The sequence below is a fragment of the Anser cygnoides genome, chromosome 5 (genome assembly GCF_040182565.1).
Source record: "Anser cygnoides isolate HZ-2024a breed goose chromosome 5, Taihu_goose_T2T_genome, whole genome shotgun sequence".
Classification (NCBI taxonomy): domain Eukaryota; kingdom Metazoa; phylum Chordata; class Aves; order Anseriformes; family Anatidae; genus Anser; species Anser cygnoides.
The window spans coordinates 51,267,617-51,293,374 of NC_089877.1; the positions used below are offsets into that span (position 1 = coordinate 51,267,617).

Here is a 25,758-nt window from a genome sequence, read left to right on the forward strand (position 1 = left end):
TTGATTTTGGGGCAAAGCCTCCATGCTACTTCACGTACCAACAGACTAAAACCCAATGTTCCAAATGGTTGCTCTGAGGCCACAATAATTTTCAGCTCAGCTCAACACCTGCCATGAAGTGGTTATCCACCTTACCACAGTGGAACATTACTGCCTTGTAATTTGTTTTGATAGGGAGCAAGTGACAAGCCAGAAAAGATTCCAAAACATTAATGAAATTACAATGTGTAATGATAACATTTAACTTGCTATTAGTGATTACAAGCACATTTGATAACTGTACGCTGTAAGACTTCTCTATGGGATGCTGACAATACTGAAAGAAAAGCTATTCTTCTTGAAAATGCAAAAACAGGCATATGTAATAGAAAAAAAAATATATCACTTGTAGATACAGATCAAGAAGTTGCCAAGCTCATTAACCATTGCCTGCACTGGCAGGTTAGGGCATATCAATGTATTTACTCCCCACCCTTCTGCCTCCACTCCAACTGATTAACCCTTTAATTCCAATCCCTCTCTTTAACAGTTCATTGGAAACAGTTCAGAAAAGAAACTGCTTCAAACTCTCACTGTGACAAAGAACACAGATTTATATGCTTCTGTTCCCCCCTTACTCTTGCAATCTCTTCTACAGCCTGTGCACTGTCCCTTCCCCTAGAACTGCAGAAAATATGGCAGAGGGCCAACTCGAGATATTCTGATTTAGGAATCTCACACTTGTTCAGATGCCTCTGTGATGAGTTCTAAAGTCATCTTATCCCTCTTTCAGGATGGCTTTTAAATAAGATTTTGGAGGGGAAGTAAGTTCCAGTTTACAAATCTATCTACTGCTGGTGACTCTACTGATGTTTTCTGGTTAAGTCATATTTTGCAGCCTTTTCATTCTCAAGAATCTCTTTGATCTGATAGTACAAATCCATCTAAATATTTTTATTTTCCAACCTAAAACATAGCTCTAACTACCTGCAGTGAATAGGGGAGAATACTCACCCAGAAGATACCCTGATGGAGAAATAATACCTAGTACCTCCTATCTGTGCGTATCATATAGAATGACTTCTATTTTCCAGATGGAAACATATGTGGCCTAGCTGAGATTATAGGCATCCATCAGTTTCTAATAATTGCAGCACTATGGATAATATCTCTTCTACTACCTTCATATTGGTGTTCTGTCTACTGAATTGTGACACTCATTCTTAGTTTGTGCTGTAAGTATATTTTTTTCTTCATTGAAAAGTATCTGGCTAGAAGATCTCAAGAAGACTCTAGCCTGGAATGCCCCTTCTGGTCCTAACAAGTTTTCTAAACACTTTGGTATTGTTACTGAGTTCCACTTCATATCTGCTAGTTATGGGTTCAAACTTTATGAAATGGGTAAATAACAACCTCAGTCCTTACAAGTGCTATGTGCAACAGTTATGTATCATTAGCCTTTGTGTGACCTTCCATTTATTTTTCTGTACAAAGGGCTCCTCAATACCAAAGATAGATTTTGGATGTTTTCAGTTTTATAGTAAATATCATCCCATAGGTCTCCTGAGCTGCCTGAAAAATGACTGGTTTATGTGGAACCTTACAACCTGAAAGTCACATATTTGTAACTATGAGCTATCAGAAAATCTTAGGGTTTCTAAAACGAGCAAGAATGCTTCAGTTATTTACAAGTGTAAATTCCTATCTTCACAACTTATGCTGAAACAACAGTGGAAGAACTTCCAGTAAAGGGAAGTAAAAATAAATAAAACGAAACAAAAACACATGATGGTATACAAACAAAACTGCATTTCAATTTTTTGTTCCAAAAATAAACTTGAAATGTATCTCATATTGTTTAAAAATTCTTAAAACATCAGTTGTACAAACATACTTTCAATCAAACCTTAAATGGTTTTAATCTTCAGCCAAAACTCCCAATAACTCTATTGGTTTTATCTGTGGTCCAAATCCTCTTAACAATAGTCATAGCCACTCATAGCCACACTCAGTTTAAATCTACTGTTGACTTGGAAAGCTGGGGAGACATCTCTTACCTGCTTTTCTTCCTTCTTGATCTAGAGCCATGAGTGGCTTGGCAATGTAGTTTGGAAGAGTACTGCTTCCAGGCCACACCAAGTCCTTTTTTGTCCAGAAATGACTTTAGACATTTTTCTGGGACAGCTGTTTCTACTTTGTGCTGATCCAGAAGTGATTTAAAGATTCAGATAAACTGAATGGGATCAGTAGACCAGTTCTAAGCTAGTAGCTAGTCATCATTTAAATGTCCAGTGGTCTTTAACCAAACTTAGATTTGTGACTGAGAAAAGAAAAGCAAAAACATGCAGAATTTGGCAAGACTAATACACTTTCAAGAAGATTATTTTTAACATCTGATCTAATATAGAAACTTTTCCTTTTTCTGTTTTAATTCTGAGGTCATCTGACATCCATCCAGACAAGACTAAAATTTTCAGCTCTCAAGAGAAAAGACTGTGAAGCTGCAATGGAAACTGATCCTGTTCCTAAGACAGCTACTTCAAAGAGAGGGATATTAGTAAGAATGATTCTAGTGCACCTAATGTCCTAGCTCTTAGTCCTCAACATGAAATCTACTTGCTCTTTAACTGCAATGTGTCTGGTGGCTGAACAGTTTTCCCAGTGATCAGTCAGCCATAGCATTAAACCATCATAAGCAATATGGCCATAATCAGTCCCTGTTTCGATGTTTTTTCTTCTGATGTCAGAATAATTTAGATGCCCGGATATCTGAAGCAGCTGCACCAATGAATACGTGAGCAGAGAAAAACACAGCTGCTTTCCAATTCAGCAACATTGTTCTGGATTTTCTTAAACATCTGGTAAATCAGCTGTTCCTCTAAGGGCAAGCATTATGGGTACCAGTAAACTTTTACCTTGCTTTTGTGCTGGTGAAGATAAACCTTACACAAGGCCTGAGAGCTTAATGTTGATATTAGTCAAGCCTCATTGCATGGAAAATACTTCTACATCAAGAATACACTTGCAACAATATTGCTGTCTCTGAAAAGCAGAACTAATTTGCTCATTTAAATACTGCTGCACTAGTATAATTATTTCAGTTTAGTAACATGACTTTTATCCCCAAATGAAAATGACTAAAACTTTTGTCATGAATACAGATACATCCTTAAACCTTATTCCGTTAACAATAGCATTAGCTGCAGTGACTTTAGCAATACAAACCCATTTCTACTAATAAAATCTACCCACCTGGACAAGGTGGGTAGAACCACTTCAGTTAAGTCAGTGCAGAACACAGAAAATTCTAAGGAGATAAAATTCCCCTAAAATTACCAGTGGTCCTATAATCATTTTACACCTTTTGACTAGGGATTAGTGCCCTATCTTCATGGAATATATTACAAAATAATCCCATCCATTGACCTAAATGGGAAATATTACCAACCTGAGAAGAATATTTTCCATTAATTCATAAAAGCTTTGGGTCAGGCCTCCATTTTATCCTTTTGATTGGGCTAAAGGAGACGACAGTGAAAAAGCTTTGTCATGAAGATGTGTCTCCTTAACATCAGGGTTAACCAAAATTAAAAATCCTGTATGTTCTAAAAACATGCACAATAAGCAGAGTACAAAAAACAATTGAAGTATTTTATTAAACAAATAAGACCTAATAACTCATGTAAATATTGCCTGAGACTTTCTGTACAGTGACAGGAAGCTCCACATAAAGGGTACTGGGTTCATGCCCTTATGAATCGTTACAGGTTCCACAGAAAATATCAGCCTCCTTAACGCTCTTAGGTTAGGGAGATTTATAGTGATAACAATAGCAGTAGTTTATTTGAGACAGTTAATCAAAATTCTAGCACTTATAAGCCCTCTGTGGAAACTACAAATTTAAGAAGTTGAAGACTAAATATTCAAGAGTAAGCTCACAATCTACACATGTACAGTAAATTTCGGTTATGTGTTTCATTATGCTGGTGCCTTGTAGCTTTTAAGGGGTTTACAACTTGGCTATAATTATCCACTATGGGGTGAAATTTGGCATTAAAATAACTCTTTTCCATTCTCTGTTCTTAATAGAATGTTACTCACTCTCTACTGGCACTGCATTCCTTGCACATGCAACACTCTCGACAAATTTTTGGGTGTGCAAGCAAAGCAAGTCAGGGATTTCATTTTGTAACTTTTTAAAATACATATTTCATACACCAAAAATATATTACACTTTCCTTCATTTATCTTCCATTAATTTAGCCTTCAGTTTGGGTTCACTCACATGGCAAAAATGTGCCATTTCTTCATGAAGCAGAAGTTTTATATATAATCACATAAAGCATAACCATGAAGGCTTTACTTCTACCAGAAAAGCCAAATTACCATCAGGATGAAAGGAAATCATGGTGATAGTATAAAATTCACCACCAAAAATATGACATCACTTCTGCTTCTCCACACTGTGCCAAAAATTTCCTGCATGTCTCCTTGAGGACGGGGTGCTTAAGCTTCTCCAACAGTAAAATGGATTAATGCTAATGAAGTAGCTCTTTACCTTGGGACTACTCAGAAAAATCACAGCTAAATTATTTGACAGTTTGCCAAAAGTCCTAAATAAAGGAAATAGTTATAATCAGATTCTACATTCATAACACCTTGGAGTCATGAGTGATGCTAGCTTCAGAAATTCCTACCCTCATTCTCAGCAACTCATCCCAGCATTGTAGTTTGCAGTACAGAGCAAATGGTTTGTGATGCTATGTTGCAAACCAGATCACTGAAATGATACCGTTAGAGTCAGAGGCTGGCTCTGAATTCTGATTTATTTTTTTTTCTCCTAAGAAAAGAATGTATTAAATCTGCCTTGTCCACAGGTCCACCTACATTGCACAGGAAGGGAAGTCAAAGCCCTGCTGGAAGCTGCTCTTTTGAAGGAGACAGTTCTACATGGAGGAGTAAAGAGAGGAGGGGTTCCATATACCTAAGTTGTCCCTCTTGCCAGGGTGCAGCCAAGATCAAAACACCATGCACAATGTTAGCAAAGCACTCTGCAGTTACTGGATAGCAACCACTGAATAAATCCCCTCAAAGACTGAAACTCATGAAGATTTATCATAATCTTTGTGCTGACATAAATAAACACATGCAGACTCTGGTGAAGATTCAATGCTTAGTTCAGAAATCTGGGGAAAGGCCCTTTGTCTGGATATAATGTAAAGGGACAATTAGAACTTCTAAGCTGGCACACTTATTAAATATGTTTTGAGGTATACTAATTAGGTGAAGCTCCAAATCTCCAAGGTAAGCAAGCATGTTTGTCCAGATGAGGAGAAGGAAAGAAATGCAAACAGTAGTATTCAGACATCATTTAGAAGACAAGGATGATGTAACTTTCAACATTCAACTGCACAGGTACTTTCAAGCTATAAGTGTCGTGGCCTTTCTCCTGTTGAGGCTCTATACTATTCCATTCAGTTGTGCATTAGGTTTAGCTTTATGTCCTTGAGGGACATAGGCTATGTTTCTCTGCAGACATTTATTCTATCCTGAAAACAAAAAGTGAAAGAAGCCTGATTTTTTTTTTTTTAATTTATTTTGAAACTTCCACTCCACCCTCTCTGTGTAGTTACGATATTCTGGTTTGCACCAAAACAACACAGGTTTCTATGTTTAAAGTTGTCAGAGATTTTAGAGATAGGTCACTTAAACTTTGTATTAATTGCTTACAATCTAAGGTATTGCAGCTACAACTGTTACCTTTGTATAACAGACTCTGTATATCAAATCATGGTAAGTGGCAGCCCCAGAGAAACAAAGTAATTTGACTGAACTTCTCTGTCTAGATTTAGTCAAGTCTCCGAAGTAGGAAAACATAAAGTGTAAATGGAATGAAACCCTAAGGGAGTAGAACACAAAACAAAAACTCTTTGGGTTTTTGTTCATTTATGCTCCATGGTGTATAACCCCAGAGAACCAATAAATGCAGACGGAGCACAAAAATATATGAACTCACCTTCGTGTTGCATTTATTTATTTATTTATTATGACTTTCACTAATCCAAATGCTTGCTTCACAAGTCATGTAAGAAAGAGCTTGCATGGTTTATACTCCCAGGATCCCATTATGGTAAAGCTCAGAAACAGTTCACTTGAGTATTAGTAAAATTGAAAAAGGGGCTGGGGGGGGGGGGGAGGGGGGGGGAGTAGAGATTTTCAGATGATAATAAATCACTTTACGTCAACCAAAATAATTTGACCTCTGCTTTCCAGTCTTACTTACTACAAGACTACTTGAATAGATATGTTAAATAGTGTATTAAACAGGAACAAAATTTGGCCATCTAAAGACAGATGGCACAGATGAAGATATCCATCAGATTGCTCAAGCTGACTCTACACAGCAGAATGTTTCTGTCTAGTACCCTTACTTCAGTCTGCTCTCCCTAGCTTTAAATGTCCCAAGTTATGACTTTCCGTTTCAAGAAAATTTCATAACCTGAAACAGCTTAGTGTTAGGAAGATTTATTTAGTGTATGGTCCTATTGTATAATTATTCAATTATTTTTATAATGCATAGCATTATCTGGAATAATTCTTCACTACAACAGCATGCCTCTGAAGTAGCTTATATTTCTTCTTGTAAGCCTCCCCCCACTCTCTCTCTCCTGTGAGATCTGAAAGGAATATTATTCATTTTACAATCAAATTTAGAAATAAAAAGTCCTAAGCTTCACAGAAAATTGGTGAAAGAAAATCAGTTTCAGCAAGAAACTGAACTTGTGTTCTAAAACCTAGATAGTATGTCAATACCATGAACCAAACAGCGTGCCAAGCAAGTTCTTCAGTCATATTAAATCTTCTGAGAATGGGTTTACACCAAGATGTGAGGTTGTAAATTACAGTGGAGGAGACACAGACCAAAGGAAAAAAAAAATCTGTTTCAGACTCCTTATACAAGTATGAACATACAACACTGCAACTAGCTTTTTCAAAGCTCCTTTGTCAGAACTGAACCTGTTAGAACATAGCAAGTATTCAGGTCCCCTGCCTTGCCTTACCCTATTACACTAACAGAGAAAATAATGAAAATTGTTTTGTGGGATTTGCATTTTGGCATGTAGGAGTTCATCCAAAATAAAAATCGAGGCAAACATCTAGAGCCTGCTTATGCCTTTGAAACACAACAATTTAAAGAGAGATTTTATTACAATCATCTTCACCCTGTGAAGCATTTATTTTCTACTTTCTTGATCCTTTTGATGTCATCTTCTCACTACTTTTCAGTTATCAGGTTCTTCCAGGCTAGATAGGATCTGATTTGATAGTGTAAGAGAGGGAGAACAAAACCTTTAGGTTTTTGCCACACACTGTTGAGAAAAAGAGTGAGAGAATACTCCTCTTTCAAAAGAGTAGCCAATACTCCTACTGGTTAATGGTACAAATACCATTTTTAGTAAGTAATCTAAAGCTTTTAGATCAAGATTAAAATTGCTTTTCAATTAGATTTTAAAGGAATATTATCAACTCTAATAGATTTACATCTACATGTAGTATTAAGAGCAGATACCAGTGACTGCAACATCAGGCTTTGGTAATCAAGATTTCATAGGAAACTCAGATATTAACTCAGATTAAGGTACAATATAATTTTAAAGCAATCACTGGTGATTTCATTACAGCCTCAAGCATAGAAAGCTAGTTTTGGAATGTAAGTTTTTTGTTCTAATGTAACATCATTTGCTTCCACAGAACAAAAAGTTGAAAATAAGTCCACAAATGGGCAAGTTCTGTGACCTGGAACTCCCACAGCTCTTGAGCACCTTGGTCCCCTGGAAAAGTCTAAACCTCTGAAGATATGAACCACAATTTTAAATAACTAGTACTAGTTATCAGAAATGTATTTAAATACCATCCCTTACAAATCCAGATCCAGTTTAAGTCTCACATCGAACTAAGTAGGCTAAAATCCTTAACAGTGACTTCCAAAATTACCATCCTCCTGTACTTGCACAGCAAAAAAGCAAAACAAAACTCTGCCAAGCTCCCAATGTAGCAGTGAGGCTATTTATACATGGGAAATAAAGGAAATATTTAAGCATTTGCAAAATCCTGGTGAATGCTCTCCTTAGACTTGGCTTTTTGTTGGTCAATTTGCCACTTTAAAAACCTAATAATGACTAAATACATAGGAGATGATGGATTTAAAACATACTCAGTGAGACTTCCTGCATATAACATAACAAACACTTATTTTGAAAACTAATTTTCAGTAAATTGGAAACTAATTTTCAGTGCTGCTTGGCTGCAGTTCAATATAGTTTATGGAGATCAGATATGCATCTATAGTAATAGGGTAGCATCTCCAAAATGCAACAGCTCTGTAGAACCAGACTGTGATATGTATCAAAGTAGAAGAATCCATCGAGAAGTTTGCTCTTCACCTTCCTTCTCTGCTGTGCTAAGTAACAAAAGAGGCTAAATTTCTTTTTTTCTTCAAGAGAGTAGTAGCTATGAAACTGTAAGCCCCCTAAAGGACTGACTTGTACAAAACCAGAGTTAATTTCTTCCACGGCAGATATACCTACAGCTCGGTACACTAAGAGCTTGCTCAGAGATACCACATCTGTGAGGAAACGCGAGTATGTTAGGAAATGTTACCTGAGCAGATAACCACTGAGATCCTCCCCGTTCCACTAGCACCTACTCTATGCACCGTGATACAGTACCCATAAAAAAAAAAAAAAAAAAAAAAAAAAGAGAGAGAGAAGAAGAAGAAAAAAAGAAAAAAGAAAAAACAAAGAATGCAAGGGGGAAAATGCATGAGGACAAGCAACACTGCTGTAGAACATTTCTGGTGTCACCAGAAGCAATGATGAGATCATTTGTACAAACAAATATCTTGTCTAACCTGGACAAGCAGAATGGATACAGGTGAGTTTAGGCATTGGCTGTAATTAAGGAAAATCATCTCACTTATTGCTAAGTAATCTTAACTTCTGAAGGAAAGACACAACGTGCAGATTTCTATCTGGAGGTTTTCTGCATTGACTTCACACCTTCGTGTCATTTGTTTTCAATTTATAGTCTTCACTGACAAGGAGAGGGAAAGGCCTTTCTCAACAAAACAACCTGAGGAAACGGCTGTCTCGGAGAGGTAGCTCAGCTCTGGAGGGACGAGTGCTCAGAGTTTGGGAGTCATAGGAAAAAATGCATAGGACAAACAGGCATGAATTTTACAGTGAGAATAGGTGTCTCTACTACGAGGGCCTCCCAAGGGGAAGAGTCAAGTGAGACCTGCTTTCCTAATAGCGAAGGTGCTGCCTCAAAGGGGACAAAACATCCATTTGTAACTTCTGATTGAACATCCCCCAAGAGCAACATGCAAGTGCTCATACTGTCTGTTCATATAGTGCTTCAGATAGCGGCTGAAATTTATTAACAGCAGATCTGAACACTGCTGTGTGCTCGTGCGATCGGGCATCAGAGACAAACTCTTCAGAAACTCAGCAGGGCATAGGTCCAGAAGGCAGGAAAGAGTGAGAGAAAAGTGCAAGGAAATACAACAGAGTAACAAGTGGGAGGCTGGATTTGCTTTGCCTGCAAATAGTTTCGAAGACCGTTGCTTCCAGCTTGACTCAGGTTTGCGAGCCGGGAACACAAAGGAGGTGAGGGAGCAGCAACGGGGGCGGGGGATTACCCACCAGGGCTGTTAGGGCGAGAAAAGAAGAAAATAAACTAGAAGAGAGGCAGGCGTGCTGCCGCGGGCCTAATAAATCCCGGATCGATATGATCACAGGCGGCTGGAGCGAAGAAGGACGAGAGAAGGAGCAAAGTTTGCAGCCGCCCGCGGCCCACGGCCCGCAGCCTCGGCCCCCAAGGGTCCCTGCGAACAACCGGGGCGGGCCGGGCCGGGCCGAGCCGAGCCAAGCAGGGCCGAGCCGTGCCAAGCCTCAGCGCTCCGCCGGAGCCCTCCAAGCGGCACCTGCCGGCCTCCTCGCTGGGGGCGGCCGCTCTCTCGGGCCCCCGGAGGGGAAAGGCGGCCGGCCCCGGCCCCCCGCCCCGGCTCCCCCCCGGCTCCCCGGGGTCCCGTCGGGCCCCGTTGCGCCGGCTCCCACGGCGCAGACCCGCCCGCAGCAGCCGCCCCTCGCCCCTGCCCGCCGCGCTCGCCGCCGGCCCGCAGACGCGCCGCCGTCTACCTGTGTAACACCTCCGCACCACATTTTATTTACACGCAATCAACTCGGGGTATTGTACATTATATACAGATAGTTTCCCCGTCCGACAAGGCAGAGCCTGTGCAAGATAGTAGCATCCTCCAGAGCGTATCCTACAGTCCACGGGAAGCGGCCCCCCGCGAGGTATCAGCTGTCGGAGTCCAAATCGCTTTTGCCGTCTTCTTGCCTCTTCTCCGGAGAAGTTTTGGATGCTTTATTCCATTTTTGCGCGTTTTCCGACTCCTCCGAAGACGACCTCTTTTGCCTCCTCCATTTCGCCCGGCGGTTTTTGAACCAAACCTGTCGGGCGAGGAAGCCGAGTGGTTATGTTAGGGGGACAGTTAGAGGACAGGCAGGTGGTTAGGGGACACGCAGCCCCCGGCCCCCTCCCGGGCCCTGCCCTGCCTTGTTCCACCCGCAGCCCCTTGCAGGCGGCCGCCGCGCTCCGACGGGCGTTCTCCCGCCCGGGTTCCATGGGGGAACGGCTGCCGCCCGCCGCCCCCACAAGGACACCCTGGGGAAATGGGGAAAAAATAAAATAAAATCCCCCCCCAACCTATCTCGACCCCTCTCCCCCCGGCAAACCTGTTACTCTGGAGGAGCCGTACAGAGGCGCCTCCACCCCGCGCGTTTAAAGGCAAGGGGAGGGGGCGGCCCGAAATACCTCCACTTTTTCCTCTCTTAAATGCACCCTCCTGGCCAGCTGTTCCCTGGTGCCCACGTCCGGGTATTTGGTTTCCTGGAAGAGGTTTTCCAGCGCTTCTAGCTGCTCGTCAGTGAAGATAGTCCTGTGCCGTCTTTTTCGCCTGCAGTGCAGCTGGTTGAGTAACTGCAGCTCCGTCCGGGACAAAGTGCCCACGTTCATGTAGGGCAACATCTGATGGGGAACAGGGGACATCAGCACTGAGCCAGTGCCCTCGTAACCTACGGACAGACAGACGAGACGACGACAGGCTTTCGCATGAGACTGCTGCTCCCCCCGGAGAGCCCCCGCTCCCCGCCACCCCCTCCTAACCCCGCGGCTCCGGGAACAAAGAAAGCCCGTCCGGTCCTGTCCGGTCCCGTCCCATCCCATCCAGTCCCAATCCCGTCCCAATCCCGTCCCAAACCCGTCCACCACCCCGCCGTGCCCCTTACCTGCGGGGGGGACGCAGGAGCACTGCTGGGCTCCCAGGGCCGGCACGGCCCCGCAACACGAGGGGCCCACGGGGGACGCGGGCACATGAAGCTGCCCGTAGTAGTAGTTGTTGTAGCCGAGCCGGGACCCGCCGACCGCCGGCAGCGCCGAGGCCGGTGCCACCGCCCGGGAGTAAAATCCGCCGTAGTCGGAGGCGCTGCCGTAGAGCGAGTCCCCGTGGAGGCTGGGGAAGACGACGGGCGCGGCGCTCGGGGGCAGCAGCACCGAGTCCTTGCAGCGAGGTCTGGCCGCCAGGATGTTGTCGATGCTGAACATGCTCACAGGCATGCCCCAAACCGTGCCGGGGCAGGGCAGCGGGGACCGGCCGCGGGGGGGAGGGAGGGTGGTTGCGGTGGAGGGCGGGGGAGGCCGGAGGAGACGGGGAATCGAAACTTTTCGGAGGAATTTTGGAAAGAAAAAAAAAAAAAAAAAAAAAAAGAGGGGGCTCGGAGAGAAAAGAGCGGAGCTTTTTCCGAGGGCAGCTGGCGGGCAGAGTGTGCGTGTGTGTCTGCGCGCCGCTGTGCGTGTGAACGCGCGTGTGTGTGCGCTGGATCCACCCCTGGAACTTTCCCCCCTCAACTCTCGCCTGTTTACTGATCTCAACCCAGAGGGCTGCACGGAGTATAATCCATCTGAACCTCTTCCCTTTTTTATACCCAGGCGACGTCATCCTGGATTTAGTTCCTGGTAATATGCAGATGACAAACAAAACCAGATTTGATTTTGCACCCCCCCCCCCCCCCCTTTCGGTGGGGAAGAGGTGGGGGTTACACAAAGGAGTGAAAGGAGCCTGGGTCTGTGTATTGAGAATTAATGAAATTAACGTAATCCTTTCCATTAGTGGGCTTTTTTGAAAGGCCCCAGATTTAGGCTTGATCTCTGCTGCACCGGCTAATTGCCGAGGTTAATCTTATTAATGCCATTGTGCAGAAGTGGTTAGCAGCTCCTAGCCTCGTCTATTATGCACCTACTTTGCTCGTGTTAGTTCACATTAGTGGGTGCGATTTCCTCCGTCTGAAGCTCGGTTTCATTATTTATGCTCCGAATTGGTTAAGAAGCAAGTTTAAAAAAAAAATAATAAACTCCGGTATAAGCATGCAATCCCCCTCCCCCCAAGTGTTTCTGTTAGCTGGGTTTGAGTCCTGCGTCCCCCGGCTCGGAGAACTGAAGCGGCATTGAGGAGTGTGCGTTGCTCTGATTTAAGCTTTATGCACTGATGCAACAACGTCTTCTGCTGAGTAAATGAACTATTTTTTTCCTCTTTCCATAGATCACCTGGCGGAACTGGGACACGTGAATGTTGTAAACAGTTTTATTGTGTTTTATTCTGCAGATTCAGATCCAGACAGGTATCTCTTTCTATTTTTAAACAAGCCAGAAAGTGGAAATGTTAATGACCACTGCCATCTCAAATCCCCGGGTCTGGTAGGTGTTCCGATTCGCTTTTGATGTCCATTCCGGTGCCTTTCTCTTTTCTTTTTCTAAGGAAAAATAAATTCTTTCCTAGCTTAGAAAACGAAGCTCATAGAGTTGCGATATTACGGCAAACTTTATATTTTGCATGCTCCGAGAATTTAAAATGGAGCAGTTTAAAATCCCTAAAACTCTTCCTGTTAAGACGTTTGGCTCTCTTGGTAGCTGGCTCTTGTGATTTGCAGAATACTTCGTCTGTCACGACTGTCACTGGGAATCCACAGGAGGTGAACTGAATAAGATTAGACTATTTACCCCATCAGCCCTCCATCAAAGAAGGTAGGAAATTGTACGCATGAAATGAAAACAACCCATTAAGGTCCGTTTGTGAGGAACACATTATTTTGCCTCAACAAAGAATATCTTCGTTAGCACTTACTCGCACTTTTATCCTTCCTTTCCTCGAAATTCCGGGATTTATAACTGCATCTGAGAATGATCTCAACCAAAAACCTATTTCTAGTAAAAGGCTCGTATGAACGTGGAGGAAGAAGAACCCCAGGACTTAATTCTCACTTTATTAATACACAGCGATGAGACAAATTATTAGCGTCGTTTGCTTTACTTCATTTATTCCCTGATCAATTTCTTTCCGCCCTCGGTATTTAGGAGCTGACCTTTGTGCGGATTTTGCAAATTTGATATAAAGTGAAACTATTTGACGTGGAGTTTTCTTTTACTTTTAATTTTCCTTTTTTTTTTTTTTTGTTAGTTTTGTGTGTGTGTGTGTTCAGGGGTTTTTTTGTGTGTGTGTGTGATTTTGTTTTGGGTTGTTTTTTTGTTGGTGGTGGTGTTTTTTTTTTTTTTGGTAAGTAATATTCGGGGTCTGGCTCGGTCACGCCGCACACAGAGCAGCGCGGGGCTTAATTCCTCCATCGGGATGCTCGTCCACGTCCCCAGCGGCCCTGCTGCAGCGCTCGGTAGCATCTCCCCGGCGGCCCCTGCAGCTCCCGGCGGGGACGGGGGCTTCGGGCGAGCCGTGACCCCAGCCCGAGGAGAGCCGCGGGGGCACCGGCGGCTCCTCCCGGGCTCTGCCTCCTCCGCGGGTGCCCTGGGGGCCTCCTCGGAGCCACCCCACCGGGCCGGGACGGGCCGAGCCGTGCCGAGCCCCAGGCGGCGGGGACACCGCGCTGTCGGGGACCCCCTCGGCGCCCCGAATTGCTGTCCCTCCCGGTGACCCCAGGACCGCGGTGGGGTTCCCTGGGTGCTGCGCCCCGCTCCCATCGGGGAGTCCACGCCGCTCCCGTCCCGCTTCTCCCAGGTGGCAGCTGCACCGCGGGGCAGGGGCGGGCATCGCGGGACCCCGCCACGTCCCCCCCGGGGACAGCCGGGGGCTGGCAGGGCATGCACCGCTTGTGCTGTGCGAGAGCTCAGCTTCTGAGCTTCCCGAGCAGTTTTTCGATCTATGAGGCTCTGCTGAAGGATGATCTGCCACGCTGCAATGCTCACCTTTCTTCCCAATTGACAGCTTTTTTTTTTTTTTTTTTTTTTTTCAAGAGACCTTGTCACCCCCGTTGGGAAAGTTCTCGTTTTGTTTTGTTTTAATCTGGGAAATCTTGCCGTGCAAACCCCGGTTTTGCTACCCACTTCGCAAAACCTGCTCTAGGAGTTTCTCATTTCACATCCGCTCCTCGCTAACTTTGCAAACGTAAAATTGCGTTAAACAAACAATCAGTTGTCACACAATGTCGGGATGAAATTGTAATAACAAATGAAACGCAAGCAAATTGTGCTGCATAGTGTTGCTAAGCAATTGTTTGTTACCAGAGGACAGTCACAGCATGGGCTGAAAGGGAGATCTAAAGAGGAGGATAGCACCGCGCAAAACAAGCTGTTAGGTATGAAATAAAGTAAACACTGCACTGATTTTCAATATTATTACCCCAACACGATTTCATACAAAGCAATCACCATGCACAAGTCTATGAAAATGCGCTTGTTGAGAAATCGGCCGGGTTTTTTTATTTTAAGGTATTAAGGACTAAATGCCGGGGATGCGAAGCGCACCCGCAGGGCACGGGGGCTCCGCAGCCGCGCATCTCCCGCGGGGCCCCGCGCAGCCCCAGCGGCACAGACCGGGGCCTCCCGGAGAAGGCGACCGGGGAGCCTCAGCTGCCGCTGCCCGGTGGGATTCTGAGACGGAGCGGAGGGTTTAGTGCATCACCCTCCCCGAAAAACCTCTCGGAAAGAGCGCTTCGCAGCACCTCTCTCACGTGCGGATGCCATCGTCCTTCGGCGTTCCCCGAGTTTGTTTCAAATTGATTGCATCATTACTTCACCGAAAAAAAAAAGTAAAAAATCATACAATGCGAAATTACGGTAATTTGTTCCCAGAATAAACTTATCTTGAACTGATTAGGAAAGTCAGTCATTTGAAAACGAGGCAGAAACGCGTTTTTTTCTAAAGCTTCCCTCTAACAATATCAGCTTCTAAAGTTTTCATTCATATAAACTTTATTAATGAAGATCTTTTATTTAAATGTCAAGGGGATTTGAAATTTAGAGTAAATTATGAAGCATGCATGTCTTGCCAAGTCATGGGTCAAATGCATTTGTGAAAAACTGCTAAAAGAGCATATGGTTTTGAATTTTTCTACAATGACTAGTGTTTAAATAAATTGCTTGTACTGCTTAACTTCATGTATAATTTTGACAGAAATTGGCCTATAGCCTTTTGATATGTAAACATTTCAGGCTTTTATGCGGTATAAAAAGACACTTGCTTTTTGGGATCAGCTAAAGCAGTCACCCTGTAATTCAGAAAACTGGCACCTAACATTACATTCTTGCTACATTTCAACTTTCAAGTTGCAGCATAAGGGGGGAAAAGCGAAGGGACATTTCAAAAGCAATGTCCAATTGGAATTAAAATCTGCAAATGAGGTGAGAATGTGCCACTCACTATCTGATTGAATTGGTTAAACTATAGCATTAAAGTGAATTTTCTGTCTTGTTTTCCAAAAAACAACAGACGAATCAGTGAAAACAGGCTTCGACGCAGCACAGACCTGACTTGCAATTCAAATACATGCCTTAGAACAAAATCTGCCTGAAGTACAAATAGGTGTGAGAAAGGAAACCGAAATATCCCTTTTGAATGTATTTCTATGAATTCTTTCTCTTTTACAAACTATCTGGGTCTGTAAAAATCAAAACGGACCTTTAGGTATGGAACATTGCCTACAATGGATACTAATACACCATAATCCTTGGATTCGCCATTTAGCAAACTGCATGCCCGCTTGCATTTCACCAGTTCCCAAGTCTTTTGCAGGTATTCCTGCAGCAAACATCCCATCGACTTTTTTTTTTTTTTTTTTTTTTCCTGGTGAAGAGCAGGGTAGACCTTCTATAAGGGCTTCAGCCTACAGTGCATACAAATAGTGGGTCACTCAGTTTTAAGTCTCCTTAAACTTAAATGATTTTGTACATGTATAAATCCAGCAAGCTACTGAATAAATCCATTTATTACTAATATATCTGCCTCACATAAATAAACTTCCTAATGTTGATTGGATGGATAAGCCTAGCCCAGCGCTAGACAGCACAGGACCTGGATAGTTGCCTGGTGCTAGACAGCTCAACATGTTTATTTCCTATGTGCTTTAGCTGGGACTAAGCTGAAGTTGGAAAAATGTTCAAATGAACTATATAATTTCAATCTGTTTCTGTAGTAAAATTAGTATTTATTGTATATGTCAGTTTGTCATACACAGAGTTCTCAAGATACACTGCCCCTTTTGTTAGTGTACGGAGGTGATTTTTTTTCAGAATTGTAATGAGTCAACATTCTGTTGTAGACGATTCGGATGCTATAACAATTTAAAAATCGATATGAATTCAGTCTGATGTGAGGTAATCTAGTGAAGAATGTAGAATCTCTTAAAGGTGTCCATGAATGTGAACAAAGGCAAAAGACTTTTTTTTTTTTTTCCCAGCCTTTTCATATATTCCAGCATAAAACAAACTTAGCAAATGAGGAGGTGTAACACCACTGACATAATAGGAAAAAAATATATTTGTTTCCCCCTCTAAACAAAGGAATTATGCTACATATAATCTGTGCAGATCATTGCAAAGAAGACTCTTAAAGTATTTTTTTCAAGGGGACAGTGGGAAAATATTTCTGGTCCTTGACTGCACCCACAGGTGTCAATGAGCAGATGTCCTGGTAATTGGTAATTTTACTTTCAATTTTTTTTTCTTTCAATTTTGCTTTCCATTAGATGCAGTTTGGGTCAAATGCTTTACTCATTGATATTGTGATCAAATTTGTTTAAGATCACTAAAGTGGGATGATGTGGACATCAATGTTATGAAAAAGTTTCATTCCGAAGGAAGTGTTGTAGAGGCTGACACAGCACAAGTCTCCTGCAGAGACATGACTGCCCCACAATTAGGAAGAGGCTCTCTGTCACAGTAGAGCCAACAGCCAAGATTTCTCCTGAAAATTGAACCGTACTGTAACAGTACAGTTACAAGCTTCAAAGACAAGGTGGCTTCACTCCAACATTTTAGTATTTAGTACTTTGGTTTTCTCTGTAAGGATAATTCTAATTTTACCTATATTGTACGTACAGTCACATATAGCTATGCATAGGTAGACATTTGTTCATGTAGCTAATCCCTACATGTAATGTGCCTAAACTGCGCTCATTTTAAGCATCATTATGTTATTAAACCTCTTTCTATGCTAGGGTTTATACTAGTATAAGTATAGCATTTGAAAAAAAATACACACACACAAACAAAATAAGCCAAAAGACTTCTTTCCTGATTGACAAACATAAACCAAACTAAGACCTCTGTTGTTGATTTGCCTTTTTCCAGTGACTGAACTAAGTTTTTGGATCATCATGTAGCACACTGGATTTTAAACCACAAGAGATCCTGAGCACACACAGCTACAAATCAAGTCAACAGAAATTGTGTGTGGTCAGCACTTATCATTCTGCACAAGCATTATTATATTGGCTAAAGCTCTTCTTTGTAGTATAAACTGTACATACTTAATGTCTCCTCTCTCCAAAAAGGCCCTGGGAGATTACACCCAAAGTAGTCATTTATTTGTAATGCAAAGAGACTCAAAAGGCTTTTCTAGGGAGTTAGAGAAACAAAGTCAGCTTTAAAAATAAATAAGTGAACCATACAAAAGACAGCTATTGCATTGTTTTCTTTAAAGTATACATGATGTCTTTTTAAAACTTATACTTTTTTAGGAACTCCAGAGTTTATGAGTATCACTCTAGCATAATCTAATAGTTTTTACTCTAGTAGGACTAAAACTGGAGCTCATTCCTGCATCTATGGAAGTCTGTTTGTTAATTGCCATGGATTTTGAATCAGAACTTAGAGAGAGAGAGAGAGATGGATCTTCCAACTAAATGTTGTATTATCATTACCAAACACCATGTAACTAAAACTTAACAGACTTCCATGACTGCTTGCTTGCTTGCTTCTCTTTTCTTTCTTCCTTCCTTCCTTTCTTTCTCTTTCTTTCTTTTTCTTTCTTTTTTCTTTCTTTTTCTTTCTTTTTTCTTTTTCTTTCTTTCTTTCTTTCTTTCTTTCTTTCTTTCTTTCTTTCTTTCTTTCTTTCTTTCTTTCTTTCTTTCTTTCTTTCTTTCTTTTTTTCTTTCTTTTTTCTTTCTTTTTCTTTCTTTTTTCTTTTTCTTTCTTTCTTTCTTTCTTTCTTTCTTTCTTTCTTTCTTTCTTTCTTTCTTTCTTTCTTTCTTTCTTTCTTTCTTTCTTTCTTTCTTTCTTTCTTTCTTTCTTTCTTTCTTTCTTTCTTTCTTTCTTTCTTTCTTTCTTTCTTTCTTTCTTTCTTTCTTTCTTTTTCTTTCTTTCTTTCTCTCTCTCTCTCTCTCTCTCTTTGACTTAATTGTGCCAGATATATATCATGAAGGTTTACAATTTTTAAAGAACACAGGAAATTATATTAAAAATGAATGTTTGCAAAGGTCAAAAGTAAAATACTGGATAGATATAATAGAGAAATATATAATGAAGGATAATGGATTTAAGGCAAGTGAGGCAAATATTCCAAAAGGAATTACAAAATTGCTACCTTGGTTAGAAGTTATTTTGAATTAATGAAATTAATAATATCACTATAATTGTTCTCAGTGACCACTGGTTACACTAGACAGATAAAATAGGATCATCCAGTGAAACAACTCAGGTAGAAGAATTATTATACTTACCTTCTAATGCTCTCAACCTTAATCCAGGTCTCTAGATTAAATCACACGACTGTCAGTCAACTATTTGAGTTCTAATTTATGCACTATGGGGAAAAACAGCCTGTTTACAGCAAAGTTAATTTGTGGAATTGAACACAAGACTCAAACCACTAGAGGACAGAAGTAAAAAGCTATGTTTATATGACATAATAAAGCTTGGGTTTGTTTCTTACTATTTCTAAACCCATTGTAATTTGTAATGTTAGTACATATAAGAGTTTTGATACCTTTCTGAAAGTTAACAGAAAAATTTTAAATTAAATAGGATTATCTTGAAGTCTAGATTAATTGATGGCTTTCCCCTTCCTACTCAACCATCCCCAGTCCAGGATTAGAGTTTCAAATTCCTGCAGTATATATTTAAATACTTGCAGCTAACACTTCTTATACTTTCAATCTGATCGAATGAGATAAGGCATTTTTATAATTGGGAATTATATCATGTTCAGGGGCAACAACTGTGTCAGCTACTCCCATGGATCAGGAATGTTATGCCAGTATCTACACATTTGTAGCTGTCTTCAGGACAAGATAATTTGTCCTTTCATCTTTCACCTTTCATCTTTCTTTCTAATTCTTATGCATAGCTTCCATGCAGTCTGGTCTTCAACCTTTTGGTTTGGAAGGAAAGTCTGTTCTTTTATGATAACTCTGAGTTTTCTTGATGGATTTGTTCCAAAGTTACAGTAAGATATGCAAGAACATGGTTTGGGCCTGTTGCCTGTTTTAGGAGGTTGGTGTGGTGTGTAGATGGACCATGAACTTAGCTGAGAACTTGGTGCAGCAGCCAAAAGTCAAGAATAGTTCATATTTCAGAAGTTTTACCAAGGACATTTTCTTTGTTTATGTCCCAACATGATATAACATATGCTTTTGAGAGTAAAGATGAATTGTTACATGATTTTTGCCGTTGGTAAGATATTTTCAGAGAGGGAATACTGACTCCTTCCCACTCTGCTTCTTGCAGTGGATACATCAGCATATATCAGCAACTCATTTGCGAATTAAATGTGCTCAAAACTCTGACAGATTGATATCAACATTTCTTAGGCCACTTCTTTAATATGCTTTAACCTCAGGGTAGTATATATGCACTAGCCACCACGTTGAGAAAATCCAAAGGGCACAAAACATGCAGGGGCAGACCTAATAAAGAAAGTAAGTGTACATAGAATGTGAATTTATAGAGCTCTCTCAGTCTACACTATATTTGCACATGGAAAAGTTTTTTCCGACTGAGAATACCTTGAACCTTTCAGCCATCACATTTCATGCATGCCATGAGCACCTGCACAGCCATCATGATGAAGACAATGAGCTGCAAACTTATATCCAAATCTTACTGTGTGCTCCTAAAGAAAGTCCACAGTTTCACTGAAGGTGAGAAGACCTACCTTAAGGTAAAGTTGTGGGCTTCTGGATTACTTGACTATCAGAAATTACCTGAAGATAAGGAAATGCATTTTAGTAGCAATGATCTTACTGAGGTGACTTTTCAGAATTCAGTGACAGCTGTCACAGTGTCTGTCTGTGCCTCAGTTTTGTTGCTCCAGACCTTTAAACTTGATGTTGGTTACAAAATTTGCTGTTTTGAACAGGGCATGAAGATGGATTTGAAACAGCAGTTGGTGGCAGCAATGTCTGTTTGTTTTCATTGCTATTTTGTACATCTATCTGAAATCTTATCTGTCTGAATATCTTAAGGCATTGCAAAACCTATGTTGGATGTGATGTGAAGTTCCAGAATGTATATATTTTGTAATATACATTGGAAAAAATGGTAAAAAGGAAAACTTTCAGAATATTTGCAGAATGGTAGGGAAACTTTCAGAATATTTGCAACCCCTACAGTTTCCCCATTATACATATGCTCCGTTCATCCAAAACAGGTAGCAAAGTATTCTGGTTTCTTTTGATTGTAAAATATTTTCTTTACAAAGACTTCTGAAGTCATTGGTCACCAGATGACTAATGCTGTAGTCTAGCAATCAGAGTTTAAATCCCACTAATTTTAGGTTCTCTTAACCTCAGCCTGCCCTAATTTAGCAAAAGATGTCTGGCCTGTGTTGAAACATTAGCAGAATCTAGGGAAACCAGCGCATAACTCTAAATATTTTTCTACAAATATTCCCCAGCCTATACTCTGGCCCCAACAACTGGATTCTTAATACAAAGACGATTTCAACATGACCATCAGGCTCTTGAAAGAGCTATGTTAAAAGAAATTGACTATCTTGTGCACAGAGTACCTCGACTTCAAAACTGACTATGGTTAATGTAAATGTTGGCTTAGCATGACATTTGCTTGCTCTATACTCAAAGAGAGAGTGATATATAGACAGCCTTTGGATTGTGTCTTAAAAGTTTCTGGACTGTAAAACAAACTTTGCTGTGTTGTGTATTCTGGGGTCCCAAAGAGGAAAACTGAAACATTCACTCTTCCAAGGTAACCCAGGAGTCAGTCTACACACAGCAGCTCTACTGACAAATGTACTCCTTGATTGAACTGGTGATATTTCTCTGTGAAAATCCAGAAGAGAAACTTTAGCAATTGCAAAGTAATTCTGAATCTGCAGTTGGATTTTCTGCTTATTTATAGAATACAGAACGATTTTGTGCTGAGTGTTCATGAAATGTGGGATAGAATAGTCCGGTTCTTTCAATGACCAAAGTTACAGCAAACCACACCATTGTGCTCTGAGGGTTTCTGCAATATTAAAGATGCTAGTCATTATTTAAATGCTATGTCCAATTATGGCATAAAGTCACATAATTTTGGCATTTCTTCAAGTCACATTAACCCCCCCCAGCCTACATAACACTCCGCTTACCCTGCTGCTTTCCCAGCCTGGCTGCTGTCTGCCTGTCACTTGAAACTGAGGGCTGATTTCAAACATTCTCAAGCCTGACTGGTAAAACACGTGCTTCTCTCTGATGTGTCATTTGCAGTGTTCATTCAGTGGGATTTAAATGGAGCCTTGATCTTACAGCTTGAAGGAAAATAAAAGTAGAGGGAAAGTTTATTGTTTTGGCACTTGGCTAAGCATTGTATAGCAATGCATAAATGGAAAAGAAAAAATACTTACTACCAGAAACAACTCTGAGGTTTTTCTATTAAAAGCACTCATTGCTATGTAGCACTGTATAAATAGGGTAGAGTAAGGGTCAGTAAAAGTTGTTCAGGTCAGGGAAAAAAAAAAACACATTTAACATTCATGCCTCCAACACAAGGCTGTAATACATAAACACGTACAAATATACATACAGAAGAGATTGTTACATTTCAGGCAAGAAGCAAGTGTCAGTGCATTTGAATTTATAGCACTAAAAATCAGCTCAAATGGCCATTGCCACAGATTTCTTCCTCGGATGATTTGGACTTTGTGTAATCATGCTGTGTCCATAATGCACCCCTTGAATTAAGTAATTCGGAATGCCAACCAGAGAAACTTTCGGCTGCAGTCAGTAATCCTCAAGGGCTACAGCAAGCGACGTGTGTCCAGCTAAGATCACTTTGATATCATTGGTCTATAAACTCCACATGCTTTGCCAGATTAAAATATGATTCAGTGTTCCCAGAGGGAGCCGGGAAAGTCTGCGCCATCGTCTAGCAAGGGTGAGAGCTGAGCTCATCCCCTCTTGCTTTGCTGTCACTTTGTTCTCTGGGACTGCTCTGGACCAGGGCAGACAAGCCCACCGTGACAGGTCAGCTGTGCATGGGAGAAGCTCAAGCCCCCAAACAAGATATGCTGGCACCGAACTGACAGCAAGAGAATTTCAGCAAATCTTCAGCACCTTTGATTTTAACAGGTGTTGGGTCAGGTTTTATTTCAGATTACATTGCAAATACCTTCCCGCATGATAACAGGTTAATTGCAGGGATAGATGAAACCACAGGACCTCTGGGGGAATTAAAACTCTCAAGAAATCCGTACTTACTCTCAGGCAAATTATCTTGTTGTTGACACTAGGGGTAAACCACAGGTCCTCCTATTCCTTGTTCAACGGGGCAGTAAATAGGCTGGCAAACATAAAAAGAGCCAGACACTTTAATACCATTACAGAAAGCTCTGCTAGACATCCTGCTGTGCAGGGTCCAAAGAGTCACTTTTGTTACTGAATCCTTGTTCTGTACTGACCCTTTACACTACTGCTGAAGCTGTGGTAGTTGAATACTTTTTCAAGTAATTTGTTCTACCTCAAGCAAATTGCAGATTATCAGTATAAAGTCAGCATGATTTATTTTAAAATGTTATTTTGAGATAGCTTTTACACTAGCCGAGCACTATGAAACACTGATGGTTGTTTTAAATATGTTTATGTTAGCTGAGTTCAACCATTTTAAGAAAGACTCAAATCAGAACGAGATATTCTAGAACTGAGAAAAATACTTTTGGGCCTATATAATGATTTGTATCAATTTAATTAATTCAAATTAGAGAAAAACTAAGAACATTTTAGTTGTCAGGCAGATTGGAAAAAAAAAGTATTTTTGAAACATTTTAGAGAAAAGCTTTTGGGGATTACTTTCTGCTAATGTATCAGAGGATTATTTCTAAATGCTGAAAGTATCAGAGCTACTTTTTATGAGAAGTGGGCCAAAATTGCAAGAACAGATTTGAACTCTTGAATTTGTGGGTTGGAATGTAATTCTCACACCTATTTATCCTGCCTTGCCAGACTTATTACCACTACTTGAGCCCTAGGAGTGAACCTACTTTTACAACTTAGTTTCCTGATCAGATGCAAAATTGCAATACATGTATTTTATGGTTTGGGAGTAGGCAGAGCCAAAACTGTGTTCAGCATCGTTCCACTCAAAACCAAGTATTCTCATCAAGATCACCTAATAGTTGAGGTCTTCCATTTGGAACTTTATTTTATTGAAGACACTTGTGGGAATTTAACATGATGTAAGTGAAGCACAGCTTAATGCAGATCCAACACCAGAGTCTTCAAACTCTGTCTCTGGCTATTCGTCCCAGTAGCTACAACTAGTCTGGAAAACCAGTTGATCTCGTGCCAGTTGTTCAGACAAACAAGTGGTGTTAGCAGAATTTGGTTTCTGAGCAATCTTTTAAAGAAAGATCATCCCTTACACATTCTAGAAACTAATTTTTAAGCCCATCAAATATTTCTTTCTAAAGTATATGCACATAAACAAAAGTAATCTTTACAGTCTTAAAAACATGGAAATTACAGAATCTCGGACTTCAAACTGTTCCTACTTGAGACACATTTGGGAAAACAGAATACACATTCACTATGAATAAAAGCCAGTTGTTAAACAGTACAAACAACTGTAACCTAATCTATTTTTCTTTTCAAGATCACTGGCATCCTATTGAACACCTTTGCCTCCTATTATACAATTCTGCTGTAGCAATAAAATCAACTGTCTGCAACAGTTCTAGTTCGTTGTATGGTTAATACCAATAATGTACTCAAAATTGATGTTTAACAGAGTGAACTGATTTGTTAGAGTGTTAACAGCCACAGACTTTAACTAATAAACAGATCATTAACTGCTGGTAATAAACAACTTGCCAGGATCATTTATTATTTAAGAACATACTTTGTCTTAAGAAAAGATGGCCCCATTTAGGTCTATGTATGACACCTTTCTGGCTGCCATTCAAAGTGTGAGGCACAGGCAAGGCTACAGAGAAACCATTCCACACACACTAGATCAAAATACTTCAAAAAACATTTTTTCATCAGAAAGTAATTAGAGAGAAAAATATTAATTTCTTCCAGTGTTCAGTATTATAGTCAGCATATTTTCAAAGCTCTTTCTAATAATGCCTCTAACTGCAACGTGAAAAATCTAATTTCCAGCTCTGATTAAATATCATAACTTCTTCATCCTTCTTACTATATGGGATGCCACTACTACAAACATTTCCTTCTGGAATTAGTTCTATGTGGGAGATACCATTTACATGTGAAGAGCTTTCATAAGGGAGAAGAAAGGATGTTGAATAGAAGAGCCACATGGATTTTGTTCTGGGAGAGACAAGAAAAAAGTAGCTTGAAATGGTTTTTTCTCAACAAAAATATAAACAAACAAACAATAACAAACAATAACAAACAAAAATTAGAAAGAGAGTTTTCTTCTGAGGAGAACTTGTTGCCCAGAGAGGTTGTGGAGTCTCCCTTCCTGTAGATATTCAAAAGCCATGGTTCTGAGCAGCCTGCTTAAGGTAGCCCTCCTTGTGCTAGGAGAGGGTGGAGAAGATGACCTTCAGAGGTCCCTTCCAACCTCAACCATTCTGTGATTCTAAGGAAGAAGCTAAGAATTTCCAAATATATAATTATTTTATATGGTGACTGGAGATTTGCAAGGGACAAAAGAAAGCCCTTGTCTTCCTATGGTCTCTCCATTTGTAATGAAACAAAGTCTTTCATGAATAAGATAGACTTTGTATGTTGGGATATTCTAATTTTGTCAGTCTTTCAAGCTGAATGAGACAGTACCATTTCAGATTCCTTTTGGCCCTCACCCATGAAAGGGGTGATGTGGCACTATCCTGCAGAATACCACCATATTCTGCTGAAAAACAAAGATGCCTTCTAAAACTTACTGTTGCCATTAAATTTAAGCTACCAAAACAATCAGATGAAGGTGCCCTAACCTTTTCTCTTCATTACACCAACGACCTCATTACCCAGT

General features: G+C 40.8%; 1 protein-coding gene and 1 long non-coding RNA gene across 2 annotated transcripts; one reads left to right on the top strand and one right to left on the bottom strand.

Annotated features, from left to right (window-relative positions):
* Nucleotides 1-10,175: 10,175 nt before the first annotated feature.
* Nucleotides 10,176-11,803, bottom strand: GSC (goosecoid homeobox). The gene is made up of 3 exons (XM_048070376.2): nucleotides 11,334-11,803; nucleotides 10,861-11,120; nucleotides 10,176-10,496 (listed from the first exon to the last, which is right to left on the bottom strand). The coding sequence occupies exons 1-3, from the start codon at nucleotides 11,659-11,661 to the stop codon at nucleotides 10,344-10,346; spliced, it is 741 nt and encodes a 246-aa protein (XP_047926333.1). The 5' UTR covers nucleotides 11,662-11,803; the 3' UTR covers nucleotides 10,176-10,343.
* A 328-nt stretch (nucleotides 11,804-12,131) lies between these two features.
* Nucleotides 12,132-16,136, top strand: LOC136790974 (uncharacterized). Its single transcript, XR_010831983.1, has 3 exons — nucleotides 12,132-12,611; nucleotides 12,707-12,798; nucleotides 13,032-16,136. It is a non-coding gene; the product is annotated as an uncharacterized lncRNA (long non-coding RNA).
* The last annotated feature ends 9,622 nt before the right edge of the window (nucleotides 16,137-25,758 follow it).